General features: G+C 43.9%; 1 protein-coding gene across 4 annotated transcripts in view; it reads left to right on the top strand.

Annotated features, from left to right (window-relative positions):
• ACP5 (acid phosphatase 5, tartrate resistant) overlaps window positions 1-26732 on the top strand; it is a 49648-nt gene that overhangs the window by 20824 nt on the left and 2092 nt on the right. For all 4 annotated transcript variants that reach the window (XM_085600583.1, XM_085600585.1, XM_085600584.1 and 1 more), the window contains exons 2-4: window positions 4410-4682; window positions 8631-8758; window positions 20923-21268. In XM_085600583.1, the coding sequence (XP_085456709.1) occupies window positions 4410-4682; window positions 8631-8758; window positions 20923-21268 (747 nt within the window). The remainder of the gene's footprint in view (window positions 1-4409; window positions 4683-8630; window positions 8759-20922; window positions 21269-26732) is intronic.

Here is a 26732-nt window from a genome sequence, read left to right as displayed (position 1 = left end):
GGGGTCCGAGGAGTACATCTGTGCATTCACAAATAGTCTGCTGCTCCCGCGAGATGGGCATCCCACAGGAGTGGCAGACCTCTGCCATTCTAGGCCCGAATGGGATAGATTGAAGATAGAGGTTGTGACACTTAGAATCTAGGGGCCGTATCATGGCCCACTAAACAATAAGATCTGCATTCCACAGCCCCATGGCAGACAGGCCTGCAAATTACGGGAGACCTCTGTGGTTCAAAGGGAAAATCCCTAAACCACCCCAAACTTTAGGGACTCATGACACTATAAATACAGGTCCCATCCTTCAGCAAAGGGTGAGGTACGCTTGTTGGGACATGGGACTGGAGAACCCGTACTGCGCAGTGCACATTGTCAGAGGACTCTGTTTTGCACATGGAGGATAACTGTCCGAATAGAGGCTGGCCTGGGCAGAGGATTTGCTCAAGTGTGGCGCCCTGAAGTTACCTCTCCAAGGGCCCGACCACGGGCCTCCGGTTCTCTCAGAAATATCAGGCTCATCAAAGATCTTCCGCGAGGGACATACACCATCTACCGATGACATCTGGAGAGCAGTACCCTCTCAAGTGTCTACCTCGGCTACTGAATCTCAACTGGTAGCATGGTGCGAGCATGGAACTAAGACTTGTGTCTGGAGACCGGATTGTCTATTGCAGAGCCCAAGAAATTGTCCCTACATCGAAGATCATTCAATACCATGCAAACGGTGGTAACTGCCTCGGTACTGTCTCGGCTTGATTATGGAAATACAGTCTATATTGGGCTTCCTGGATCACTTCTGAAGAAACTCCAGGTGGTCATGAACGACGCAGCTAGATTGATTTTTAAGCTGCCACGAAAAACACATGCTACCCCTTTGCTGCGGCAGTTACATTGGCTCCCCATTAAACAAAGGATATGCTTCAAGGGCTTGTGCATCGCTCATAAGTCCCTATTCGGTGAAGCCCCTACCTATATCAAAGACCGTCTGAAGCCCTACATTCCCGGTCGCCACCTCCGTTCTTCGCAGGCCAGTCTTCTTACCTGCCCCCGTTTCAACTTATCGATACTTGGGGGTCGTGCCTTTTCTGTCTGTGTCCCGCAGCTGTGGAACAAACTCCCTGAGGTACTCCGAAAGGACACTCATTTACTCTCATTTCGCAGGAGGCTGAAGACTATGCTATTCTCTGAGGCCTTTGTGTAGGCTTACGGGATGGGGCCGTGTTCAGAGTGTTACCTTGTTTGTCAGTTATCTAAATATTAGCGCTTAGAGACCTTGGGTGATTAGCGCTATATAAATTCAACAAACATAAACAGATGGGTGGTTCCTGTACTGCGGGAGCCTGAAACTTATAAGCATATAGTTGGTGGTGAGTGGATTCACTGGTTGCTTGACATCACGTGGCCTGTTTCGCTGATCGTGCAGCATCTGTCTCATACAACACGCCAACTGCATGGCTCACTGCGTGCAGTGTCTGATTCACTGGGTGCGACCCTCGGATGTGGGGGTTTACCCAGAGTAGTGCCTCATTCTACCTCATGTGGCTCAGAACTTACGCCTGGGTGTGTGACCAGACTGATCTGGTGCAGTTGTATCATCGTGAACTGGAGGTGGTGCCTCCTATCCAGGGAGGTACGGAATTGCATCTCTTCCGCTGTCTGACCGGAATTGCCTGGTCAAATCTATTTCAGCGTGCACAGGTCATTGTGCCTCCATTCCCGGGAAGTGCGGAATTTGCAGCTCATAGTGTTTGATATCTGAAGTGCTTGGTATGACTCACCCAAACGCTCACCCAGTGCTGTGCCCGGATTGCCTGAGTACAACCCAGATCATTGTGTACCGATTGGGGCGCCACATTCTATTGAGAGGCTCCCCTGTGTTACTTCCCATTCAGCGTTTGTTACCTTGTTGACCCTCATTGTGGCGTACCAACTGCCTTCTCCACACCTGGACCCTCCCAAAGACCTCTTGGCACCAGGTGGTAGCTAGAGAGAGAGACTGGGTTGAAGAAACACTTCAGAGACAGTTCAGAAGCGGGTCAAGAGACTGCATGACTCCTTTGTGTTTTGAGACCTGTGGGTGATCTTCCTGAGTGGCTGCTTACCTCTCCCTTGTTTTTATCTACCTCCTAATAAAAACTGTTACATATTCCCACCTGCCTCCCGAGGACCCAGACTGTGTGACTTTGGCTGTGTACTGCCTTGTGTCCGGGGTGGGGGTTGGTTATCTTCTATCTGGGAGTATAAAACAATCTGGGTGAACTAGATGGTGGAGGGAGGCTTGGGCCACGGAGTCAGCAGAGGGTAAATCATTGACCTGCTGAGTACCAGTGGCACTGCATTAGGGTACTACATACGTATGTGTGTGTAAGAGCATGCCATACGGACTGGCTAATGCCTTTCGCACTGCGTAGTGAGTTTGGAGTGATCGTGTGTGGACCACCTGTGATTCATGACACTGTCCGGTGCTGCATTATATGTTGATTATTGCCAAAAGCACAATAACTTTGACGTTGGGGGTTTCCCACGTGGCTCTGACTCGCAATGCTGTTAGAGTGTTTTATTTTCATGTATGGGTATAATTTTGATATTGTGTACCACATAAGGGTGCTCTCTCAATTGGGGGGGAAGTGAGGGCGTTAGATTAGGAATTGCCCACAGTGTCCACAATAGTGATATCATAACAATATGAGTGGGCCTAGTCCTGCTAGTAATATTTCTGAATCTGTTTTATGGCCAAAAGTATATTATGGCCATATTATAATTGAATATGTGTGTTAAATATAAACAACCTCATCTATGAAGTCTTGTTTGTGACGCTCAGTGTATTTATCACAAGTGACTGCTGTGCCTTTGCTTTACACATTGCCTCTGTAGTGAGCCTGCCTGCTCAGAGCCAAGCTACCCAAGGGCGAGCACGGGTCATACAGCTAATGTAATCACCTGCCATTGACGGGAGCAGTAGTTCTGCCTGGCTGGGGGCATCCCTTCAGCCAACCAGACACTGCTGGTTCCAACAAAGGGGCATAGTGGTAGGCCAGGTTGGAGGCAGGACAATGAAGTCAAGGCTGATAGGGGGATTCGTTGTGTGGTGGGAGTTTAATGGGGAGGGGGAGATGGGGATGAATGGTGTGTGTTTGTTCAGTGGGGGAGGGAGGAATAAGTAGAGGGACAGTGGGTAAGGACAATTAGAGTAAACAATACAGTGATGATGTGATCAAGAGGGTAGGACGAGGGTAAAAGGCAGATTGACGAGGACATGTACATCTGAAACACAAAGGAGCACGTTTTAGACTCCCTGCTCCCACGCTAACTCCACTGCGGTCTGTGACACCCCGGAAGCTGTATACCGCTGTTATCTTGCTGCACAGTACAGGACTGGCTTAAAAGATAAAGCAGCCTCATATTTAAATGCTGGTAGGTGCAAGCTCGACAACCCACACATTTCTGGCAGCTTGTATCCCCGTCGGCGCCTCGTTGGTGCCTCGGTTACCAGGCTCCCGCAGAGCGTCTTATGAGTACATGACAGGTTATTTAAATAAAGGCCATTGCTTGGAATTAAAGGAGGCGCCTATTAATGTTTCACTGGTCTCCCCTGAAGCTGCTTCTTTCACTCTTGAGGTGCAGCCGCAGGATTGATAGCATGGCTGTCTGACGGCATGCAGTCCAGCACATCACTCTTCAGATGTAACTTTGGCAAACATGGCGAAATCACATTTCGAAATAACTTGTTTACGATATTGTCCCAAGAGCAGTATTGCAATTAGTGCGGAATGACCCACACTCATGGGTCGAAGGGAGTGCCTAGTTTTAGCAGTCACCTTTCACCTCTTTCCTGTTGACATGGTATCCGTCCAGCTCTGTGACTTGCTCTCTGGTCACGTGACCTGGTTCTTGCCTCGTCACGTGACATTTCATGCCTTCGTGCTTTGGGACAATTGCTTTTTTCGACATATTTGACAATAAAGGAGCTCTTTTCACGTAAAAAAATAAACTTCAAACCCGCTTGTAGACTGGAGTGGGACCCTTTCACCAAATTTCTAAAACTTTTAACTGATTTTTAATGCTCATGCTCACAAAACCTGTTACCTTTGAGTACTAGACCACGAAAAAAAACACACGAGTCTCCTTGGCTAAGAAATCAATGAGCCTGAAAGCACCTGTGCGTGCCACAGGTCCTTTTTAGGTCATTTTGAAGACACCAGCCGGATTGCATTTGCATTTAAAGAGTCGTTATTAAGAGGCATGGAAGCCGGGGAAACGGCCTCGGAGTCTTTCAGTAGCCAGACACAGAAGAGCTCAAAATGGAGTAATCGCAATAGCTTTTCATTCCATTGTGTGGGTGCATGTTGCATGAGCTGTATAACGACCATTTTCTCTTTCCTGTCTCCCCCCCCCCCCCCCCCCACACACAGATGGAGAGAGGTGTGTGCCTGTTGGTCGTGCTGCTGGCAGCCCTGCCAGGGACCTTACCATTCCCAGCGTCTGGTGGGAAACCGTCCCTACGATTCTTGGCGCTGGGGGATTGGGGTGGACTCCCTGTCGCCCCCTACCACTCTGCCCGTGAGATGCTGACCGCCCGCGAGATGGGGAAGGCGGTGGCCACATTGGGAGCAGACTTCATCCTCGGCCTGGGTGACAATTTCTACTACAGCGGCGTGCAGGACGTCGACGACAAGCGCTTTCAGGTGCGCAGCTACTCCATGGCTCTTAGTCTGGGACGGGGTAGAGATGGGTTTCTTGTAACATGACAACCTAATGTGTAAAGAAACGCAAAGTGCAAGTAAACGTACCCTCCAGCACACAGCATTACGTCACCTAGCTTGTGAGACATCGATAACACTTTACTCTGGTCAAGTAATGGACAGCCCAGCAGCCAACCCACAAGTAAAGAGCGGAAAACTCCTTAACCATACGTGGAAGAGATTACAGAGATTTCTCAAGATCGAACACACACTACCTCCATGTTAAGCTGCGCAAACCAGTTCCACACTAAACACTGAACCCACGCTCCAGAATACCACGCAGTCCCCTACATGCGTATCCAAGAGGAGACTGAATGGACCTCGGCATATTTGAGGGGTTATAGAGTGAGTGTTTTATCTAAGAGCAAAAATGTTGTCCTTCTGGAGAAATTTAAATGTGCACATTTGCACAATATTTCCGCATATAGCATTTTACACCTGCTGCAAATTCCTCAAAGGTACATTTTCTGCATACGAGTACTCCTAGAAAACTACACTGGTGTTGTTTTTTTTAGTGCTCCTGGGAAGTTGTACAACCAATTAAGTTAGGAATTTGATTCTAACATCGGAGCAGACTCTCTGCTATTTAAAGCTCCAGTATTGTTGGTTTGGTTCACTTAGTTTGGGGTACTTTTTTAAAGCTGGGTGTACCAGGCATTGAGGAGCCTGAATTGGCTGTATTTGAGGTTGAAGTCACTGACAGTTTGGTGGAAATGGGGATTGGCGCACTTCAGGTCTAGCGTACTTTCAGTTGGATGCACCTGTGGTGCATGCCTTTAGGATTACATGTAGTTTTAGTTGCGTGTACTTTGGGTTGAGTAAACCTGAGGTTGAATGTAATTGTAGTTGGATGCTCTTTGGGCTGGGTATACTTGAGGTTGAGTGAAGGTTTAGATGGGTATACTTTGGATCAAGTGTACTAGGAATTGGGTGCCCCAGGGTTTAGCTACATTCGTGATTTGCCGCCCGTGAGGTTGGGTTCAGTTGGGTGTTTTTGCAGGTGGAGACACTTAGGGTTGCATGTGCTTAGTGCTGGATGCACTTGGGTTGGCATGCTCTTGGGCTCAGTGGACATATATTTTGAAATGGAGACAAAGCGTCTAGAGGAATGCCTTTTGGGGAGAGGTAGAGCATCCATCCCTAGTTGGTTGGGCCTGCCTGTTGTGGGTTTATTTGCCTTTTCTCATATTCAAACTACAGTTGCAAAGTAAAGACTGTCATTTGCTCGTTTTTTGTTTGTCAACATTATCACATTGCCATTGAAATTGTCCACTGTTTAGTACAACAGAACTCTTAAAACTGTCACCCATCACTGCTCATTTATACTTTAAATGGCCACCTGGGTCACAACAGCACCCAGCAATAACATGACCTCTTGCAGAGCATGTTTGACAGAATTCTGTAAACCTAAAATCGCACAGGCATGCCGTACTGTTGGGTTTCAACATGCTTACTTCAGTTCTGCACACACAGACGTACTACACATCCTCTTACTATGATCTTCTATAAACCGAACTCTGCACATACACAACACGTAACACAGTCAGAATAGTTGGCTATTAGGGCATTCGTCAGTACTTGCACCCATTACCTAGAGAACACACATATACAGTTGCTGGGCAGTGGGCATCTGTACCAACGGATGGAATACGTGCAAACATTGTTTTAGTACCTCTTTGTCATACATAAAAAAAAGCCTTTGCAATGCAATAGGTCTCGCATTTACATGAGTTTGAGATATTGCCATTGTAAATGACAATGCCTTTTATTTATGTGTTGTTTTTAAAACCGATAAATAAAAGGCATTGTCATTTACAATGCCAATAGCATACACTCTCGCAAATGCAGACCTATTGTATTGGGAATGCGTTCGGCGCCCTGCTATAAAAATTTTTTTTTAAAAGCGTTAGGCGAGAGTCTGCCCTGCTTGCAACAGCAGGCAGGACAAAGCTATTTGAGAAAATAGTCCTCGGAGGCTGTAATTAAACCTACAGAGTAACAACACACGTAACTGGGTGTCGCCAAGGGAGGTTACAAAATGAGACACGGCGGTACTAAGAAGGGACTACTAAGCCTATTGACGAATGAACAGCCACAGTTTACAGTGGACAGTGACACAAGCCAGTGAAAAATGTGCTGAGAGTGGGGGGAGCTCCAAGTCCCTACCTGAATACACCATGCCTCACAGAGCGGCGCATGCGCTGCCCAGGATCGACCTAAAAACCTCATGGTTCATTAAGACTGACATATCCACCCTACTGATACACAAACTTGAATCCGGTTTGCGGTGGGAGCATTTGAAAAGTAGTACTGACTGACACGGTGATACCTGATACCACACTAAGAGTCTCATTACGATGTTGGTTGGAAAGGCTCCGAATGGCATTCGGTTTGACCTAATCCGTGTCAGAAGCCATGTTTCCGACCGACCAATTGCGATACAAGGTAGTCGGTTGGTCATTCCGAATCTCTTCCGTCCGGCATTTGGAAAGTCCTAGTTAGTCAGAGCTGAATCGTAGCGCTCTACGGGTTGCGTTTCCAACCGATCCGAAAATTCAGACAGCTGTCTCGGCTCCGTCTGTCCGACATGAATTGGCTGTCGTAAACAGACTTTGGGTGCCCGCAGTAGGCCCCGTTCACCCAGAGGCCTCCGGTTGGGGCTCGTCGGGGTACCCATGGGACCCCTCTTTCCAGCCATGTACAGTGGGGCAGGCACCATGGGGTACCTGCCACAGGGTGCAAGGTTTTCCGGAACCAACCATTTAATCAATGGGAGCCTGTGTTGTCGGTCGGAACTCAGGCTCACACTGAAGTCCATGGGAGTCCGACTGAACGGTGTTTGGAACCATCGTAATTGGTCGACCGAACCCTGAACCAAGTTGGTTGGAAACGATTCCGACAAGGAGTCGGCCGGAATGCTTTCCAACAGACATCGTAATGAGGCCCTAAGTGCATATAGTGTGACCAGTAACATAGGGCGTGGAAGCAGCAGCTATGATCATCATGAGTCTGAGAAGAGCACAGTCAAGACGTACGCAGGATTCTCAGATCTGAGACGTGGTCTACAGCAACCACACAACAGATAAAAAGCTTCCCAGGAACATCTAAATTCAGTTCAGAAGCAGGGTGTTATTGACTCACAATCACCACTGTTTCGTTTCACATTTCCAACTGCGGGGTCAGATTCTGAGAGTTTACTCCTCAATTCTGGGTCAAGTTACTTAATATACATTGTTAAAAATGATTTAATATATCCTCTTTTTGTATTTGTTAAATCTAAAGAAATCCATATTTTAATTCCAGTACTTAAAAGTGAATACAAATTTTGCATCTCTGAAATTAAAAGTTTGCAGTGCTGACGTTTGGAAAGGAGTAAAATAAACCCAAGTCAGTGAATCCTATATTTTGAATTTGCTGGCGCTCACTAATCGGTGGTTGGTGTGTGTGTGCATGAGACAGAACTTCAGCTATTGGTTTATATCCTGGCTAGACAGCCACGATCATGGCTTGGTTTATATTGGATACACATCTGCTTCATTGATGTGATCTTGTAGCTTATTTGTCTGCTCCAGAGCCAGGAAACCTTGATTGAAAACATTTTCCCCACGTGTCCATGCTGGGCGGTTCTTGGAAAAGTCACTTATCTACCAATGCCCGTTTCCTTCGCTGCTCTATCAGCTCATAGAAATGAACAAGCACTAATATTAAGGTGTACACTTGGACACTTAAAACTTTCTAATCGATTTCTTGAAGTTGGGCGATTTGGGATGCAATTCTATGTGGTTTTAGAAAGAGTGGAAGTGCTTACAAACCTAGTCATTGTGAGAGCAGCTCTCCTTGATCTATTTTGACTGTACAGTGAAAGCAGCATGTACATTTTTTTGTCCCCAGAACACATTTGAGCTGGTCTTCCGTGCTGACTCACTGAAAGACGTGCCTTGGTATCTCATTGCTGGAAACCACGACCACAACGGCAATGTGTCTGCACAGATTGCCTACACGAACGTCTCCAAGCGCTGGTGAGTAGTGGCGGATGCCTCCATGGCAGGGGGATCTTGAGTGGGGTGGCCTTTAAAGGCAGTCCGACCCAGCCAACCATTGGTGCAGCCTTTGTTGACATGGGTAGGTCACAAATTAGGTGACTACTTTCTTAAGTTTCAAAATAAAAAACTTTATGCACATCTATTCATAACACTTACGCTGACTGCAAGGCTCCTTCTGCAAGCTCTACCTAAAAAGGAAAAATTAAGATGGAATACAGTGTAAGTCCGACACTGAGTTGCAGAAACGGCTGCCCTTACAGGCGTTTCAGAAGCTTTGTTTTAAAATGTGCAGGACTTCACCTTCAGCAGACTTGGCCTATATATATTCTCTAATACAAGCCTTTCAGATAATCTCGCTCTTACTTTGTTTTTGCCTTCGTGTTTACATTTTGTAATCTTTTTTCCTGGGATAACAGAAAGTACAGGGCTAAATCTTTAATAAGCGAGGAGAACATTTAATCCTGCTGGTTCAAAGGGCAATCTGAGAATAGTATAACCACATTATTGTGTAAATAGCATGGCCATCTTTGACAAGTACCTTTGTTTGCTATTGCCTTTGCTCTGGGTTGTACGAATCATGGCTTTAAGGTACTCTTTTCCTCTTCCACTCTCCATCGTAAGATCTACTTACTGATAAATCTATTAGACATTTGTGTTCATGCCATTGCCAATTGTTGGAATTTCACTTGAGGTGGAAGCTGCATTGACAAATGCAACCTTGGCCCCACTTTGTAGTGCAACTTGCTCATCCTCTACAGTCTACCACCCTGAGTTGGAACATTTCTAGACACCTTTCTAGACACAGTTTTGCACCTATTTAATAAAAACTCAGCATCTAGTTTTACAAACTGAAATTGCTTCATCCAAGGACCATCCTCGCAGGCTTGGACACCCACAACCTACAACAACCCTTCCCTAACCCTTGCCACTTAGCAAGACGCATCTTACATGTTAACTTCGGCAACCCAGAATCTGTCTCCTTTCGAAGGATTTCCCAGATCACATGGTCAAATCATCACACAGTTGTCTTCCAACACAAGATTACCAAACCAACGTCTGCCATACTCCGTGTACCCCCAACTACATACAGACCTTGGAACACATTGAACATTTAGGAGCTAGAAACACAACTTACCTCTGACACTGATGTAGACTCAGTAAACTCAATAGTGAAACTTTAAGGATTTCTCCATTCAGTGTGTGATATCCTAATCCCATAGCAAACATCAGACTGTAAGAAATTGGATTATTATTTGGGAAGAGTAACTACCCACCTCAAGGAATAATCATAACCATACTTTATTGCGCAGATATGGGATACATTATTGGAGGCGTTCAAAGAGTGTACCAAAGACGATACTCACCCACCATGAGTTGTCTCTGACAAGCATATCCTTTTCCTTTATTCACTACTTATTCTCGCTCTGTTCATGCAGTTACACTGCGCATTAGTGAACAACAACCTGATTTCTTCACACTGATGATTTCCCTTCCCTTCCGCCTTACTCAGAGCACTATGGGACACTGAGGTTAGTTCAGATATACTGATATTGGAGGCTATCAATGGCTGATTGCTATGTTTTTTTATTTGTTGACTATAAGTTTGTATGACAACAGATGTTACAAAAAATTGTATGATGGCGACTTCTAAATATCTATATACCGTGCTTATTTACAGCACTTATTTGGACTGTATCGCTGCACAACTTGATGTTACTGTTTTGTATAACCATGTTCACATACACTAATATTTTGTTTTGGGGGAAAAAAAGGAATAATTGAAACCCATATCCTGGTGACCCCTCAAGTCACTAAATTAACCTGAGCTCAGCCCCCTGATAGCTTTGACATAGAGCATGCAGGCTTAACTTAGGAAAATATGTAAAATATTAGAGCAGTACCAAAACAGTAATAAAGTAAACGTACAAAGCAATAAAAATCTCAAACAGAATTATACAAATGGAGTAAAATTGTATCAAATCTACAGCAACATGACAAAAATCTAATGGGGGCAACAGGAGATATGAGCCTTTAAAGTTTTAAGTAGAAATGGTGCAAAATTGTATATAGCGCCAATGTAAGTCAATAGTCACAGCAGACCAGGACTTGGGCACAAATTGTGGCTGACAGCGATAGAGCGTGGGGCGGATACACCAACCAGGTTCAGCCTGATCATAGATTTTACCTTCCGACGTAGTCTTTAAGTCCCAATTCACCTCAAGAGTACAAATCTAAAGCCCACCAGGACCTTAGTGGAGGCACTTAGAGACTCACTAAGTGTCAGGCAGAGGCCAACAGCCCAGTCCAGGTGCCGCTAGTCAGCTGGGTACTCCAGGAAAAGGTCTCTTGTATCCTGTTGTATTCTTGTAGCTTGAACAGGAGGTCAGCCTTATGATCCCTGGAATCCACTCCTTTGTTCTGGGGACCAGTCCTTTGGGTTCCCCAGATCAGATGGAGCCTGTATTTCCAGTCCTCTTGTGATCTTCCACAGGTCTTGAAAGTGTTCTGAAGTGGGTGGCTGGAGATGCCACATTTATGCCTGGCACTAACTAGTGGGGAGGGAGGAGATAACTCTTGGTCGTGCCCTAACTACTTGGGTAAAAGTTCCCAGGGCCAACCCTACCCACTTTGGGCATTTTCATGATGGTGAAAGTCTTTGGCCACAGTAAACGTGGGCTTTGAGAGCTGGGGAGTGTGTAGCAAGTGTACTACAGTAATCCTACTGTCCTCTGACATCTCACACTAAACTCCAGTTTGAGACGGCCACTATACCCACAATAAACCCAGAGACAGAAGTTTGGTTGGACAAAAGCAGAGTCCTCCAGCAGCCTGATGGCGGATTCACAAGAATTGTCTTTGCATCCTGTTCTCTCCCCTTTCAAGTGTGCCACAAGGGTTGGAAGAAGGGAAATCGGTCTATAGTTGGCTTAAACTTTGGGGTCGGCCATCGGTTTTTTAATTCGGGGTAAGATTTTTAGCATTTTTCTATCCAGTGGGCAACGTACGGGATGACAGTGATTCCTTCAGGACTCTGTTTACAACAGTATAGATAACCCGAGCCACTTTGGCGAGTAGGCTGGGAGGGCGGGGATCAGATGGAGACCCTTAAGTCTCTTAATGGCCGTTAGTGATTCATCCATAGAAATATAAGGGAGGATATCTAAAGTGGGCGCCTCCAGAGTACTTTTGGACCATACACCTCGATGAGGCTTTCTGCTATTTGAGTAGCATTCCGCTAACATGCTCGAATTGTAATTACCTTAGCATAGAAATACTCTGCCAGCTGCTTGCACCATTCAACAGAATAATGTAGACGATTAGTTACTGCCTCTGGATTTCAGAAAAGATTTCACAATGTTAAAAATTTCTTTGGATTTGTATCTGATTGTTCAATTTTCTTTTCAAGGAACAGGTTTTTTTTCTAGCTGTACCAAAGAATAGTACTCCTTTAATGCTGATCTATATATGCCTCTGTCATATTAAAGTTTTTCCACCATTTTCTTTCATGGTGTTTACAGTGTTTTTTACGGGACCGCAGGTTTTCATTAAACCAAAGGGCCGCCTGTTTAATTCTAAGGGATTGTGATGCAATAAGAGGGGCTAAGTCGTTGATATTGTTGAGGATCCAGTTATCAGTGCAATTCAGGATCGTCCAGACAAGGGGGCTCTGCTTCCAGAGCACGGCATAGATCTGCCGGTGAGACCTTATGAAAGGCTCTACTCGTAGTTCTCATTACTTCTGAGAGGGGCGGATTATGATAGGATTTTAGCCAGTTGAAACTGAGTCGGTGGGAGTTGGTCAAATGTTAGTCTTAATAGTGGAAACAGTTTGATCTAGAGTATATACTGCCAGGTGGGTAGGTTTGGACACCTGTTGTGCGCAGCCAAGAGATGACATGATTTCTGTAAAGGAGATCACCTCTGGATCTGAAGGTTTGTCCATTTGGAGGTTGAAGTCTCCTAACACCATAACATGTGTATATTTTATAAAATGTGCATATGTCATCTTAATGAAAACGAAATACTGAAATGCAGCAAGAGGAAGTTGCAAAGTTCTAGCAATTATATTATAATTTTTTTATTTTTTGTATAGCCTACATTACATGGTGAAAAAAACTGTTGCAGTTTAAGGGGCCTTGCTGTGGCTAGCAACTGGGAAGACACCAGGCTCAGATAGACCTTCACCCCAGCTTGTTCTACTATACATAGGCAGATCAGCTTGTCTTGAAAGTAGCATGTCTCCATTTGGCTGAGATTAAGGCTGGTTACCACCCCCCACGGCTGGTGAACCAGACGCCAGGAGAACCCAAAAAAAGTACCTCAATCTAAGTGCGAGCAGTGGAAGGACACCAATAAAGAAATGAATTAGTACTTGTTGCATCGAAGTGATGGATATACACACACAGGAAGTGACGCCAATGTGCACTGACCAATGAGGATCACGGAAATGAGTGACGAAGAAGCTAACCAATGCTAATTAATAGGCGAGCTAAAAGCCACTTTATAGATTTAAGAAAATTATATATTTTAAAGAACAGATCGGTGCAAGGAACAGTGCACATGTGCTGCCTGCTGACTCGACTGAAAAGCAGGACCTGCATCTTTTGACGCAGACCCACTATTCATACTGTGTGGCCCATCATTGGTACACCATCTCCCTCACAAATCCAGGGACCTGGTTTCATAAATAAGGACCTTGTTACCCCTATAGAAATATATCTGTATATAGGTATGTGTTTAAATACTACCTGGGGTGTTTTCTGGGATGATACATATGGTGGTTGCCATTGTGTAATTATACACAGGTAATTTTTTCCATCGGAAGAGCGTTTTTAGTTTTCTTAATAACTTTGGCGCCATTTTAAGAATCTTCACAAAACTGTCCAACAAAAATTTCATCCACACAGCCCCTTCCTGGAAAGTTTGCTCAATCAAGCTGGAGTCAAGAAAAAGAGGCGGAGATTAACTAGTTTTCACCTTGCAATCTCTCATTCAAAGTTTAGAGACCAACATAGAAAACAAGCATTGGCATAGCCAATAGGTCTCGCCTTTGGGACCTTGTAAGTGTTTAGCCAGAACTATTGGCTTTGCCAATGTCTTTAAGCCATGGTGTAGAGCAGTGTGCCTGCTGTGCAGCATGTTAGAAAGTTATAATAGAAAAGTGTTATAAGCATTTTTGTTACCTTCTATATGACCAGGAAGGCATTATGTACAACTGAACCACCCTATTAAACAAATATTAGAAATGCAATAGGTTTTGCATTTGCTTGAGTTAGAGCTATTGGCGCTGTAAATGACCATTATTTTACCTATGTGTTATGTATGTGGTGTGTAATGGAATTATGTGGGTTGGATAGGAATTATTAGTTGGGCAATTGTGTGGTGTAGTATTTTGTGAAGTGGATTTGTGTAGTGGAATTATGTAGCATAGTGTGCAGTGGTAATATGTTGATAGTAATTGTGTGGTATTGAGTGTAGTGGTATTGTGTGTTATATAGTGTAATTATATGGATTGGCATTTTGTGCGGTGGAGTGGTATGTGGTGTAGTTTATGTGGTGCGCTGTTTAATTGTTTGGCATGATGTGGAATTTTGTGGTGTGGATTGGATTATGTGGTGTGTTGTGTAATTGTATTGTTGAGTTGAATTGTGTGGTTTGGTGCAAACGTTTGTGGTGTGGATTGGATGTATGTTGTGTGTTGTGTAATTGTGTTGAGTTGCATTATGTGGTTTGGTGTCAAATTTTGTGGTGTGGATTGGAAATGTGTGGAGTTGAATTGTGTGGTGTGGAATTCTGTGGATAATCAACATTAACTTGTCAAAAGCAGCACACCACAAAAGCAACCACCTTTTGGCAAAGTGCAGGACCTAGTAACAAGTCTCGCTCACCCTGCTGCCTCGACCTATTATTTAAATTAACAAGACCGGAACTCATACAAGAAGGTAACTCATGAGAGAGAGTGAAAAAGAGAGAGAGAGTGAAAGAGAGAGAGAGTGAAAGAGAAGGTGAAAGAGAATGAGACACTATTGTGAACTGCATCTCGTGACAACACTCAGAAAGCACACTATATTTGCCATGCTTGCATCTCACTGCCTCTCAGACCCCAGCTTCAGCACATCGTACGGTTGAAGAACCCCGTTAGGTGCTGCTCAGCAACGACCTGTCTGCGCGCACATGAACAACCAAATGCACCCTACTTCCGTTGCACGATTTTAGGGGTGGCAAGATACAGTACAAGCTCGAAGGGACGCTTTACGTCCGAAAGGGGTAGGCTTGCATCTCCCTTCACCCACATCAAAACAGAGTCCCTAATAGGGATGATGGGGGTGGATAATTTGAAAAAAACACATGGAGTGTGAACAGTCCCCCGACCCCTCTGTATGTCACAAAGCTCCTCTTGCGAGTATTCTTGCTTCTGTGTACTTCTTGACTCCTTCGATGGATATCGGGTGGCTTGTGTGTCTTATTAGCACGGGTGCACACCGACTTTGGCCCAGAAGCGATAATAACTTGCTTCAACTGCAGGATTTGTCACAGCGGGGGGCCAAGGGGTTAGTGCTCAACAATGAAAAACAGACTATTGCTGCGAACTGACTCTGGTGGGCATCCCATGGCCATGCAGAATGAAACGGCCTGAGCTGTAACAGACCAAAGTTCACCTTTTCTTGTTGTGGCGCTAGAAACAAGGATTTGTGCTAACTGAATTAATACTTGACAGAAGTGTAAAATAAAATGGAGTAGAACTTCTGCACGCCTGTTTGTGTAAGAAAGAGAGAATGAATAAAACAGAAGAAAAAGAGGAGGAGAGAGATATGGAGGATGAAATAAATGAAGGGGAGAGAGGAAAGAGGTAGAGATGGGAGAGAGACGATGCTCCAGCGAAAAAGGGCAAATTTACATATCCTCCCTATGTCACAGACTCGTCACCACATTAACTCATTCATACATTCATTCATTGGTGGGGCCCATAACACCAACACTCATACGTCTCACTCTAGTCTGCACACAGGAGGAAAGATGCGCTGGACACATGGGGGTACCTTGTTACCCATCTGGAGTAATTCCTATACATTATATACATCTATACCTATAGAATCCTAACTTTAACATCAAGGCACCCCACCAGTTGGACTGGTTGATGGTGATTTAGAACCAGCTAAAACACATTTAAAGCTTCGGAACCATTCAGTTAACTCTCAATACCTTATTGAAGAATCACAAACTAATTTCGTATTAATCAATTTTAGTTTATCTAATTTAGTTCACTCTGTGTTGGCATATTCAGGATTACAGTTCAAATAATTTCTCTATTGAGAGACTTCCAATCTTCGATCTTTAACATAAATTGACATAACGTTTATATTTACCTAAATTTTGAACACTGGCGACCTTCCGACCACCCCAAATATTATTCCAGTCTCTTCGACCATCTCCAGAAGAACCCGTCAACCCACAGCAATAATCAAAACCCTTCAGATGGAATTGTCCCCTTGTAATCAGAGAAAACCCAGGTAAACCAGGAAATCTCCTTCAGCTCGACGCAGTCCCCACGAATCATCCAAATGACTGGACGATCGAACCAACAACCCAGCAAATCAACAACCCCCTCTTCCAAATCCCCGAATTTTTATACCCTTTTTCTCCTTACTTTTAGGTCAATGTGCAACAATTTAGGGGTGGAAAGTGTTCTGATTGGCCGAAGTAACAAAATGCAAGCCTTTTTGTACAGGTCCTTCATTGTCCCCTCGGTCATTCACACCAGTCTTCAGCTTGGCAGTCCTCCATGTTCCTATCCATGACAAGGAACACTTCGGTTCTCTTCGGAGGTCGCTTGGAGATCTCCAGAGCCATTCGAGTCTGCGCAGTAGACATCGCGCTCACATGACAGTGGTAACTTCAGAACTCCATCTTAAGTACTGCGGCCTAGTAGGCCCGAATGCCAACTTAAGCAAAAACAAACATAACAGTAATTAATATATAGAAATTAAGATTCTAATGTTTAAACCCACACTAATCCCAATATATATTAGTACTTTCCTAGCTTGTAACAAGTTAATATTTAGAATGATTACGTAATTAAATTTCATGCAAAATAGAGGAGGTACACAAAATGTTGCTTTGCCTGCTCCATCAACGACAATGAGACAGAAAGGAGACGCTGGACACTAGAAAGAAAACAAGAAGAGAAAGAGGGATATGGAGGCGGAAATAAAGACTATGATCGAAAAGAGGAGAAATAGGAAGCCGAGACGAAGAGAGCGAAAGGGAGAAAACGCGAGCAGTAAAACAAATTGGGAGAGTGAAAAATGGGGGCAAATGAGAAGAGAGGGAAGATACAAAGAGGCGAAAGAAAGGGGGCAGGAATACAGAGAGAGAGAAAGTGAACCTTGATTCTTATCATATTTAGCACTGTACTCAACAAAGTTTCATCTATTGAACGTGATGGAAGCTTGAACCGGTCTATACAGTTGTATTTCATAAAAAAAAGTCGAAATACATCGAGGTGTGCACACAGACTTTGTGCTGGCTTCTGTTTCCTTTCGGCTTATAGGGGTTTCCTTAATTGAGCAAGAAGAGGGTGCTCACGTCTGCAGAGTTCTTACTTGTCATCTGTGACACTTCCGCTATCCACCTTTGCTTCACCCCCTTTCTTCAGTGGCAGAGTAGTTTGCACTCGCACGTCTCTACGTCTGCTGCAGGGAATTCCTGCTGAATAAAGTCACCGTTTGCTGTCTCCTCCCTCAAAGCCACAGAAGAGCCATTTACTTTAACAAGCGCGGCCGTGAAAGTGATAATTGCAAACAGATGGCGCAGCTGCTCGCTCCCGCAAGGTAAGTGCCATAACATGCAAAAGTGCTCATTGGAAACAGTGCAGTACATGCACGAGTTTCCCAAAAAGTCATGAGTGATTCCAAGAGATCATCCTAAGAATCGACCTAAAAACTGCTGAACAGATGCCAACCTACGCAGGAAGCTAGATCTTTACTTTGAAACCTGCTTTTTGTGATCTGGTGTAAATCCATTAAGCCGTTTTTGGGAAATTAATTTTCACGAGTTCGTGCTATCTGGGTGTGGCCAAGCAATTTGATTGATGGGCCTCAACAACAACAGAAATGTTACACTCATTTTGAGGACTACGTCCCTTGTCCTGAGTTTATAAGAACAAAATAAAACACGCATTGGCATAGCCAATAGGTCTCACCTTTGGAACCTTTTGTGTTTAGCCAGAACTTTTGGCTGTGTTGTAGAGCATTGTGGCTGCCTTGCATTATTTTGTAAAGTTATAATAAAAAGTGTTAAGCATTTTTGTTACCTTTATAAAAACGAAGACATTATATACAACTGAAAACCCTGATTAAAAAAAGATTTTAACATAAAAAATGTCTTCTACTTTTTTTGTACTTGCACTGCTGGCAACTTCTTCCTGCCTGTTTTCATGCTTGTTATGGGGGAGCGGAGGTTGCAAAACAGTAATTTATTAGAACACGAGCAGCGGACGGACACTAGGAGAGAATCAACGGATGCCAGATTCCAAGGGCAGACTGACATGATGCTTAGGTGGTACGCTGATGCAAAATGGTGGTGGTGAATGAGGTTTGGTGCTCAGGTGGTGACACTATATGGTGTGGATTTAAGGTACGTTGTGGATTGTGGAGTGTGAAGTTGAAATATATTGTTTGGTGTGTGATTATGCGGTGTGGATTGGAAATGTGTGGAGTTGAATTGTGTGGCCTTGAACTGTGGTGTTGAGTGAAATTATGCTAAGTGAAATTGTCATGGTGGTATGTGGTGTAGAGTGCATTTATGTGGAGTGTATTTATGTTGCATGAGTACAGTGCAATTATGTGGCGTGTAATTATGTGGTACTGAGTGTATTTATGTTGCATTGAGTAGTGTAATTATGTGGCTTGTAATTATGTGGTACTGAGTGGTATGTGGGGTGTTTGTTGCATTGAGTAGAGTGTAATTATGTGACGTGTAACTATGTCACACTGAGTTGTATTATGTGGAGTGCATTTAGGTCGCATTGAGTACAGTTAATTATGTGGCACAGTGTTATAATGTGGAGTGTATTTATGTTGCATTGAATATAGTGTAATTGTGACGTGTAATTATGTGGTACTGAGTGGTATTATGTGGAATGTATTTATGTCGCGTGGAGTGTAATTATGTGGCACTGAGTGGTATTATGGGGAGTGTATGTTGTATTCAGTAGTGTAATTGTGTGGCACTGAGTGGTATTATTTGGAGTGTGTTGCATTGAGTGCAGTGTAATTATGTAGCATATAATTATGTGGCACTGAGTGGTATTGTGTGGAGTGTATGTTGCTTTCAGTAGAGTGCTATTATTTGGAGTGTATGTTGCATTGGGTGCAGTGTAATTATGTAACATATAATTATGTGGCTCCGTGTGGTATTATGTGGAGTGTATTTATGTTGCATTGAGTAGTGTAAGTATATGGTGTGTAAATATGTGGCACTGAGTGGTATGCGGAGTGTATTTATGTTGCATTGAGTAGAGTGTAATTATGTGGCGTGTAATTATGTGGCACTGAGTGGTATGGGGAGTGTGTGTTGTATTCAGTAGAGTGTGATTGTGTGGCGTGTAATTATGTGGCACTGAGTGGTATGGGGAGTGTGTGTTGTATTCAGTAGAGTGTGATTGTGTGGCGTGTAATTATGTGGCACTGAGTGGTATTATTTGGAGTGTATGTTGCATTGAGTGCAGGTTTTTAATTGTTTAAAATTAAATGCCAAGATGTTTAGTATCCATTTCCTAATGTTGATTTTTTTGGGGTTTCTGGGAAAGCTTATGCGGTATGAGGGACAAACCTGAAGTGCACTAAAAGAGCCAGATGCAGCGTAAGGGTCAAATCTAAAGTGAATAAAAAACGAACCGTAAACAACCCAGTGTTAGCAGTGACCCGCAAACAATGTCAGCCCCTATACAGGCCTGGCTGAAAGCCACAGCGGGTCAGTAGGTAAAAGAGGAGCACCACTGCCTACAGGGAATAAATAGTAACCAGGACAAGGCGCTTCACCTCCATAAGGTCCTTTCCAGCCATAACGGATAATATTGTGAAAATAAGTGTTAGGGCAAATAAATAGTTTGGATACAATGAAGTGAAATGAGCACCATGCACAGTAGCTTATAATTTACGTAACCACATTATTTAGTTTGCTAAAAAAAAAAAAAATGTGCCCAGCCTTGTTGCTAATTAGGAGAAACCTGCCACTACGTTTATAAAAGTGGGCGCCTGCTGTGAAGGACAAGTAACCCGAGACTAAAAAAATGCAGCCTGCCCTCCATCTGGCACACTACGTGCCGTCGCTGATAATTACAAACAGATGGCACACAAACACACTGCTGCTCGCTCCCGAGCACCCTAGGCCAAGGGAGAAAAAAGGCGGGACATGCACCCACCTTTGGCCAATTGCGTGCTGTCTTTCTTAGAAAGCCGCATGCAAAGGCCAATAGCGGGACATAAAAAAGAAAAGCACAAGCATGTATTCCTAGTTTAAAGCCCTTACTAAAGCCTCGCTGAGCAGCGCATGAGCGCTCACTCCGGCTAGACCTAAAAAAGTACAAGGTGGTGTGGTAAGTGTAACCTGCCCATCTTGTCTTTGTAGAGTAGTCCCAGAGGGATGCCCTTTTGGGGTCAAAATATTATGAAAGAAAACTTTTTTGTGTCGCCACTCCTGTGGGATCCAGCCCAAGCGTGCTGAGAATGACCATGTGTAGGATTCTTCAGGACATATCCTATTCAGAGACTCGGGGGGGGGGGGGGGGGGGGTTGGCTTCAACCATCATCCTAAGAAATAAACGATGAAAAAAACCTCCAATAAGAAGTAGAGAGAGTAAGATACTGCATGAACCAAAAAACAAAACGAACATTTTGATTCACACAGACAAATTAGTACTGGGGTAAAGGCAGTAACTATTTATGTATTAGAGTGGGCAGGTAAAACTGATGGGATGGGCTTACAGGTCCGTATGTTATCAAATCTTTGTTCCTAGCTATTTTTCACCTCATTTTAGTTGTGCTGGTTATAGAGCGCCTACCAAGATGCCAGTGTATAGACGCGCAAGGGCTGCAAAGTTATTTGCACTAACATTTAGGTGTGCTTTCTACTTTCAGGAACTTCCCCAACTACTACTATGACCTGAAGTTTACCATCCCTGGTACCAATGTAAGTGTGGGCATCCTGATGATCGACACAGTTACCCTGTGTGGCAACTCTGATGATTTCCAGAGTGAGCAGCCAGAGAAGCCACAGAGTGAGGAAGCGGCCAATCAGCAGCTGGAGTGGCTTAACGAGAAGATGTCGGAGTCCGAGGATGACTACCTTCTCGTGGCAGGTCACTACCCAGTGTGGTCTGTGGCTGAGCATGGGCCAACCCACTGCCTCGTTAAGCACCTCAACCCACTGCTGAGGAAGTACAACGCCACCGCTTACTTCTGCGGACATGACCATAATCTGCAGGTAGGTGCAAGACCTGATGGCTGGCCCTTCACACAGAATCTTTGTACAGAGGGCTTGTTTCTCTGTTTATCGTATGCAGCCCCGTTGAGATGTGAGTGCTTCTACCTTGATTCCCGTGGTCCCAGCCATCATACTCTAGGAATCCTAAGAGACATTCTCTTTTCTTTCTTTTAACCATAAGATGCTCAGAAATCCCCAGGGAGTCCTGCTACACAACAGTGCACCCAGCAGTCATTGCAAGTGCCATCCTCAAGTTGCCTTTTTACGTCTTTGCTTCTTCTCATATTGCACAATGATTGATACACCTGCCCACTCATTTCAGCAAACAGTTTAGATTACATGGAAATGTGCACTTCTGAAGGCTACATCTTCCTGCAAATTACTCACATACATAAACATCCTTCCAAGCTCCCAATTTATCTGCTAAACCTTTCCGCAGCATAAGCTCTTCAGCACCTTTGCAGGCGACGCTACATGCGAACGGTGACAATACTGGCTCAAAGGATTGCATATATTTTTGAGATTTTCCCATATTTTTCAATTCGTTCAGATCCTGGTGGTTCCTTGCCTTTTAGGATGGATAGCCTACTGCAGCCTGCTGGTGACACACCCCTAATGGTGGATGAGTGCCCCTCAGTAGTGACTTAGAAAACAGTGACTGCCATGTTAATGGCCTCCACTCTGGGGCTAATTTTAATGTCAGTTTATCCAGATATGCTCTGGTGGATGGATGCCTCAACCTGTTGGTGGGTCATACTTTCAGCTCTTCACAGGCTCCGGCTACAGTGTCATGGACTCTTCTTTGCCTCCATAGGCAATATGATCGCATGATGCCTTTGGTCAACATTAGAGAAGCAGATGTACATACACCTGCTAGAGGTGGGAGAAGTCTGCCATGTCACACAGGCATTTTTCCATTCCGTCTTGAGAAGCACTATCCATAATGTGTTGGACAACACCGCCACAGTCTAATAACAATGTGGGTTTATGGACTCCGCTTTAGGAGGCAATTCGCCTGAGGCACTGGACAGAGCAACAGGGAGTTTTCTGGTTGGCAGCTTGCTTTACAGATTACCTCAATGCAAAAGAAGATACTGTGTTGCTTCTCGCTGGAGTGCCATGAGTGGGAAGTACACCCTCAAGTGATGGAGATAATCATCGTCAGACTGTAATGTCCATATGTGGATCTTTTCTCCACAATCCAGAACAGAAAGTGTCCTTAGTTTTGAACCGTATAATTCCCTTCAAAAGGTTCCTTAACGTATGCTTTCTGGTTCATCTGGTCTCTGGGCTTCATTTTCACGTTTCCTTAGATCCCACTTCTTTCGAAATTCATGCTGATAGTGCAGGAGGATTGAGCATAGCTGTACTCCATAATGTCTTGGGGAAACAGCCTTGCCCCGCTGTCTTTGCCACAAAATGCCTTTACCACATGTCTTTTATCATGCAGGTAAGCATTTGTAGCCTTTACCACGCACAATTTCACCTAGCAGGTTAGTATTTTCTTTTAAATAACATCCTTTGTATGTTATAAAAAAAAAGTGGCTTCGGTGTGGAACCAGATAAATGGTGGTTAGGGCAATATTTGGTTCAGTGGTGGGTAGAGTTAAAGTCAGGTAAAGGTCATTTTAGCGTTGAATGGTAGGTAGACGTAAAAGGAGGTAAGTGCAATTTTACGGTTTAGGCGGTGGGTAGAGGTAAGAAGGGAAAGGATTTTGAGGGTCCCCCCAAATAAAATAAAAATGTGTGTGTATATATATGTGTATATATATATATATATATTCACTGAAAAAACCATAGGTTTCACACGTTATAGTTAGCGGAAATTTTACTGATAAAAAACCAGTGAAATTCCCCCGTTATAGTTAGTGTAGGTAACTATAACTCACGCGACCGCAATCCTCTGCTGATGCTAATACTGTATTTAGACACTTATTTGCCCATGTCTTCTTCCATACATTTTTAGCTATACATATATTTCAAATATTTTTTTTTCATAAAGACACATATGTCATCAGCAGAAGATTGCGGTCGCATGAGTTATAGTTGCCTACACTAACTATAACGGGGGAATTTCACTGGTTTTTTATCAGTAAAATTTCCGCTAACTATAACATGTGTGAAACCTATGGTTTTTTCAGTGAATTTGCAAGGTTTTTTTAAATGCTAATTCCTAACTATAACGTGTGTGAAACCTATGGTTTTTTCAGTGAATTTGTACGGTTTTTTAAATGCTAAGTTACTTTACGCCATTCGTGGCGTGCGCGCCCACTTAACGCAGTTCGTTCCGTGCGCACCGCTTGCCCACGTTACGCTAGATGGGCCATGTACGCACGATGCGCTTCGCGCACCGTGCGCACATGGAGGACATATGATGCACTTCGTTTTGAAAGGTAATATTTTAATTTTTCGTAATTTTTATAAGCCATGCACAAATGGTGCCCTTCGGGCACCATTTGCACACGGGGTGGAGAGAGTGTTGTTAATTTTTTCTTTTATTTTTGTTTAAAATATTGTGGTTTTTCACACCTCCAACAAGCCCTGCACATTTGGTGGCCTGCGCCCACCAAAAGCACAGGGGGTGGGGAGAGTGTGGATAGTGTTTTTTTTTTTTACATTTTTTACCGTACGCGTACGGTAAGCGTAATAGGCGAAATTAGCGAAAAAATAAAAATTGCATTTTTGGCCTTGGGGGGTCTTTGGGGACTCCCTCAACATGGCTATGTGTGTGGGAGCTGTCTAAACAGCCCCTTTATATGTTTATTGGTTTTATTTAACAACCTAGCTCTCAGTGCGAGAGAGAAAATGGCGGCCGCCGCTTCCTGGTTTCGGCTGTTTCGAATGTTTACTAAGATCTAAGAGCCAATCAGAATCGCGCTCGCGCACGCCACCGTACGGTAAGCTTACGGTAAGCGTACCGTAAGCTGGCTCAGATATATATATTGATTTAAAGGCTATTTTCTCAGAATCTACTGAACAGATTTACACCAAACCTACAAAAGGCACTTCCTTGACCTGAGGACTACCTCTCTGCCAAATTTCTAGTAATTCTGTTCAGCCGTTCGGGCTGTAGCCCTGTCTAAAGGTCCTATGGAAAAATGCATGGGAAAAACGCGTTTTGGGACCCCCCTTTTATCTCAGCCCCCGCTTGACGAATCCCCCCGAGACTTTCAGGGTAGGAGCGGAGCGTAGCGCCCCACCTATTTTGAGAAATTCGCGAGGATTCGTCGACCGGCGCCAAAGTTATTCAAAATAGAATGTTGCGGATTTCCTATGGAAAAGGGGTCCTAACTATAACTACCTACTGGCGACCGCCAGTAGGTAATATATATATATATATATATATATATATATATATATTCACACAATGCGTGGTAAAAGTCCATGATGTAATGCCACACGTTCAGGTCAACGACGAGTGTTAATACATAAGTGGGCAAGGCATATATTGTGAAGTCGTACATCAGATTTCTTGGCATAATTGACACTACTCCATGCCACCTACTAGAGGTTATTGCTATGGTACTCCAAACGCTGATTAATCTGAAACTACAGGATGATGTATCCATCAGGAAACTTTTACTTACCTTGCCCTCTATGAGTTATTTATGCAATTAATAAGCTCTCAAAGTATGCAACAAGGATTTGTGCTGTATTTGTCACTGTTGATATTCTCTCAGCTCCTCACTGCATGCTTAGAAGGGCGAAGAAAAAGTGCTAGGAAGTAACGCCAACAGACCAGTTGGCACGTACTGTGTTCATATGTCGTCACATCCAACCACTGGAGTCATGGCTGGTACAGCAGGGCGCCACATGGCTTTACTGGAGAGCAATTGCTAGGTAGAAGATTTACAGACCAGTCTGGCACCAGATTCAGTGGTGTAACATTACTCCGGCAATCTGCACGGGCGGCGGGACCCTAGCCTGAGAGCTCCTGACTGGCTCTGGAGCATAGGGTTAGGGAGGAGCTCAAGTTTCGTTACACCACTGACCAGAATGTTGTTACTGGTATACAGGTACTGCAAAATGTTACTTTCAGAACTGCAGGGTCTCACAGTGGGAGTTTTAAATGAGTCTTTGAAAAAATCTTAATTAATGGCTTCCATTTGAATTTGAACTCTGAGTTGAAGGTCCCCTTACCAGGGAAGACCGTGGCAAGGGTAGAGAATTAACCAACATATTTTTTGTATATAAATTATAGCTGTGTAGAGTTTTTTTTTGTTCAATACATCTTGAGTCCTCATGTTCAGTGATAAATCTTGATTGGGTTCTTAAAGAGCTAGAACTCTGATATTGGTTTTGATATGAGTGCGCAAGCCTGCTAGTAGAATAACCGACTTATGAGCAGACCCCGGTAAAGTGTCTAAACATGTGGGCAAATGACAGTGCTGTGTGGATTGGCCATAATTCCTGTGAAAACCAGGCAGCGTGGACTTTCTAGGAAGTATTAAGTGTCCCTGACAAAGAAAATGTAAATGCAGTACTGATCTGCCACAAACAAGCATTAGCAAAGCCAATTGAACACGTTTGTGTGCGTTTCCTCCCACTTTCCCAGAAATGAAAATCCCATCACAAAGTAAAATCTAGGGCTCCAATACTGAAGCTGGAAGGAGGGCCCACTTCTGAATGTACTACATTAGTAGAGCTAAGCCCTACACTCAAAAAAGAGTTTATAAAAAGGAGTCAGAAAATAGTTTGTGTTGTAAGTGGAGACATTAAAAGTTGTATGTAGTAAAATATTGTATAGTAGATACATTTGAAAAAGGGCAACATTTTTGTTGCTTCATTATGAAAGCATGCATGTGTACACATCTTTACTTTGTGATTTAAAAAAAAAAACAAACAAAATTTAAAGGTAACATATAAGGACAATGTAGATGCCCTTACAATACCAAAGCCTTGATGGACAGCCAATCCAATGAATGTCAGAGCATGAAAAACATTAAAGCCAGTGGCTGAAGGGGTTGACCCAAGTCCACCCTCTGTCGGTTCTTTATAGTGTACTTTTTTGAGTAACTGATCTAGTGGAATCGTCCATTCAGCTGAAGGTGTCTGTAACCACACTTAAAAACACAAAGTGTAGGAGAATTTCCCAACTGATTAACTTTTCCAGAAAGGTTGCTACAGTTAGGGCAGAGTGGCACACCTCACATGCAAGCCAGACACCTTGTATCCGCTGACCAGCCACTTCTGCACACATGCATTAATATTTACCTGTGCTTTTTGCCTCTGTGTTCTGTACGCATGTCTGAGCCTTTGCTTTATCTCTGTCCATTGGTATCTGTATGTGCAGTCTGCATGCGTATTTGAGCCACTGGGCTGTTTGACCTTGTTCACGTGTGCTTTTATTAAATGTGCTTCTTGTTATGGTATCAGTATGAAAGCCTGTAGGTGTGTGTCTCTGCCTGCATGTTACTCTCTGTAAGGCACTTTTACGTCCATGTACTATGCGAAAGTCAACCAT

Source organism: Triturus cristatus, chromosome 4_2, assembly GCF_964204655.1.
Source record: "Triturus cristatus chromosome 4_2, aTriCri1.1, whole genome shotgun sequence".
Classification (NCBI taxonomy): domain Eukaryota; kingdom Metazoa; phylum Chordata; class Amphibia; order Caudata; family Salamandridae; genus Triturus; species Triturus cristatus.
Note: the sequence above shows the minus strand (reverse complement) of the source record. Positions and strands in the feature narration are given on the sequence as shown.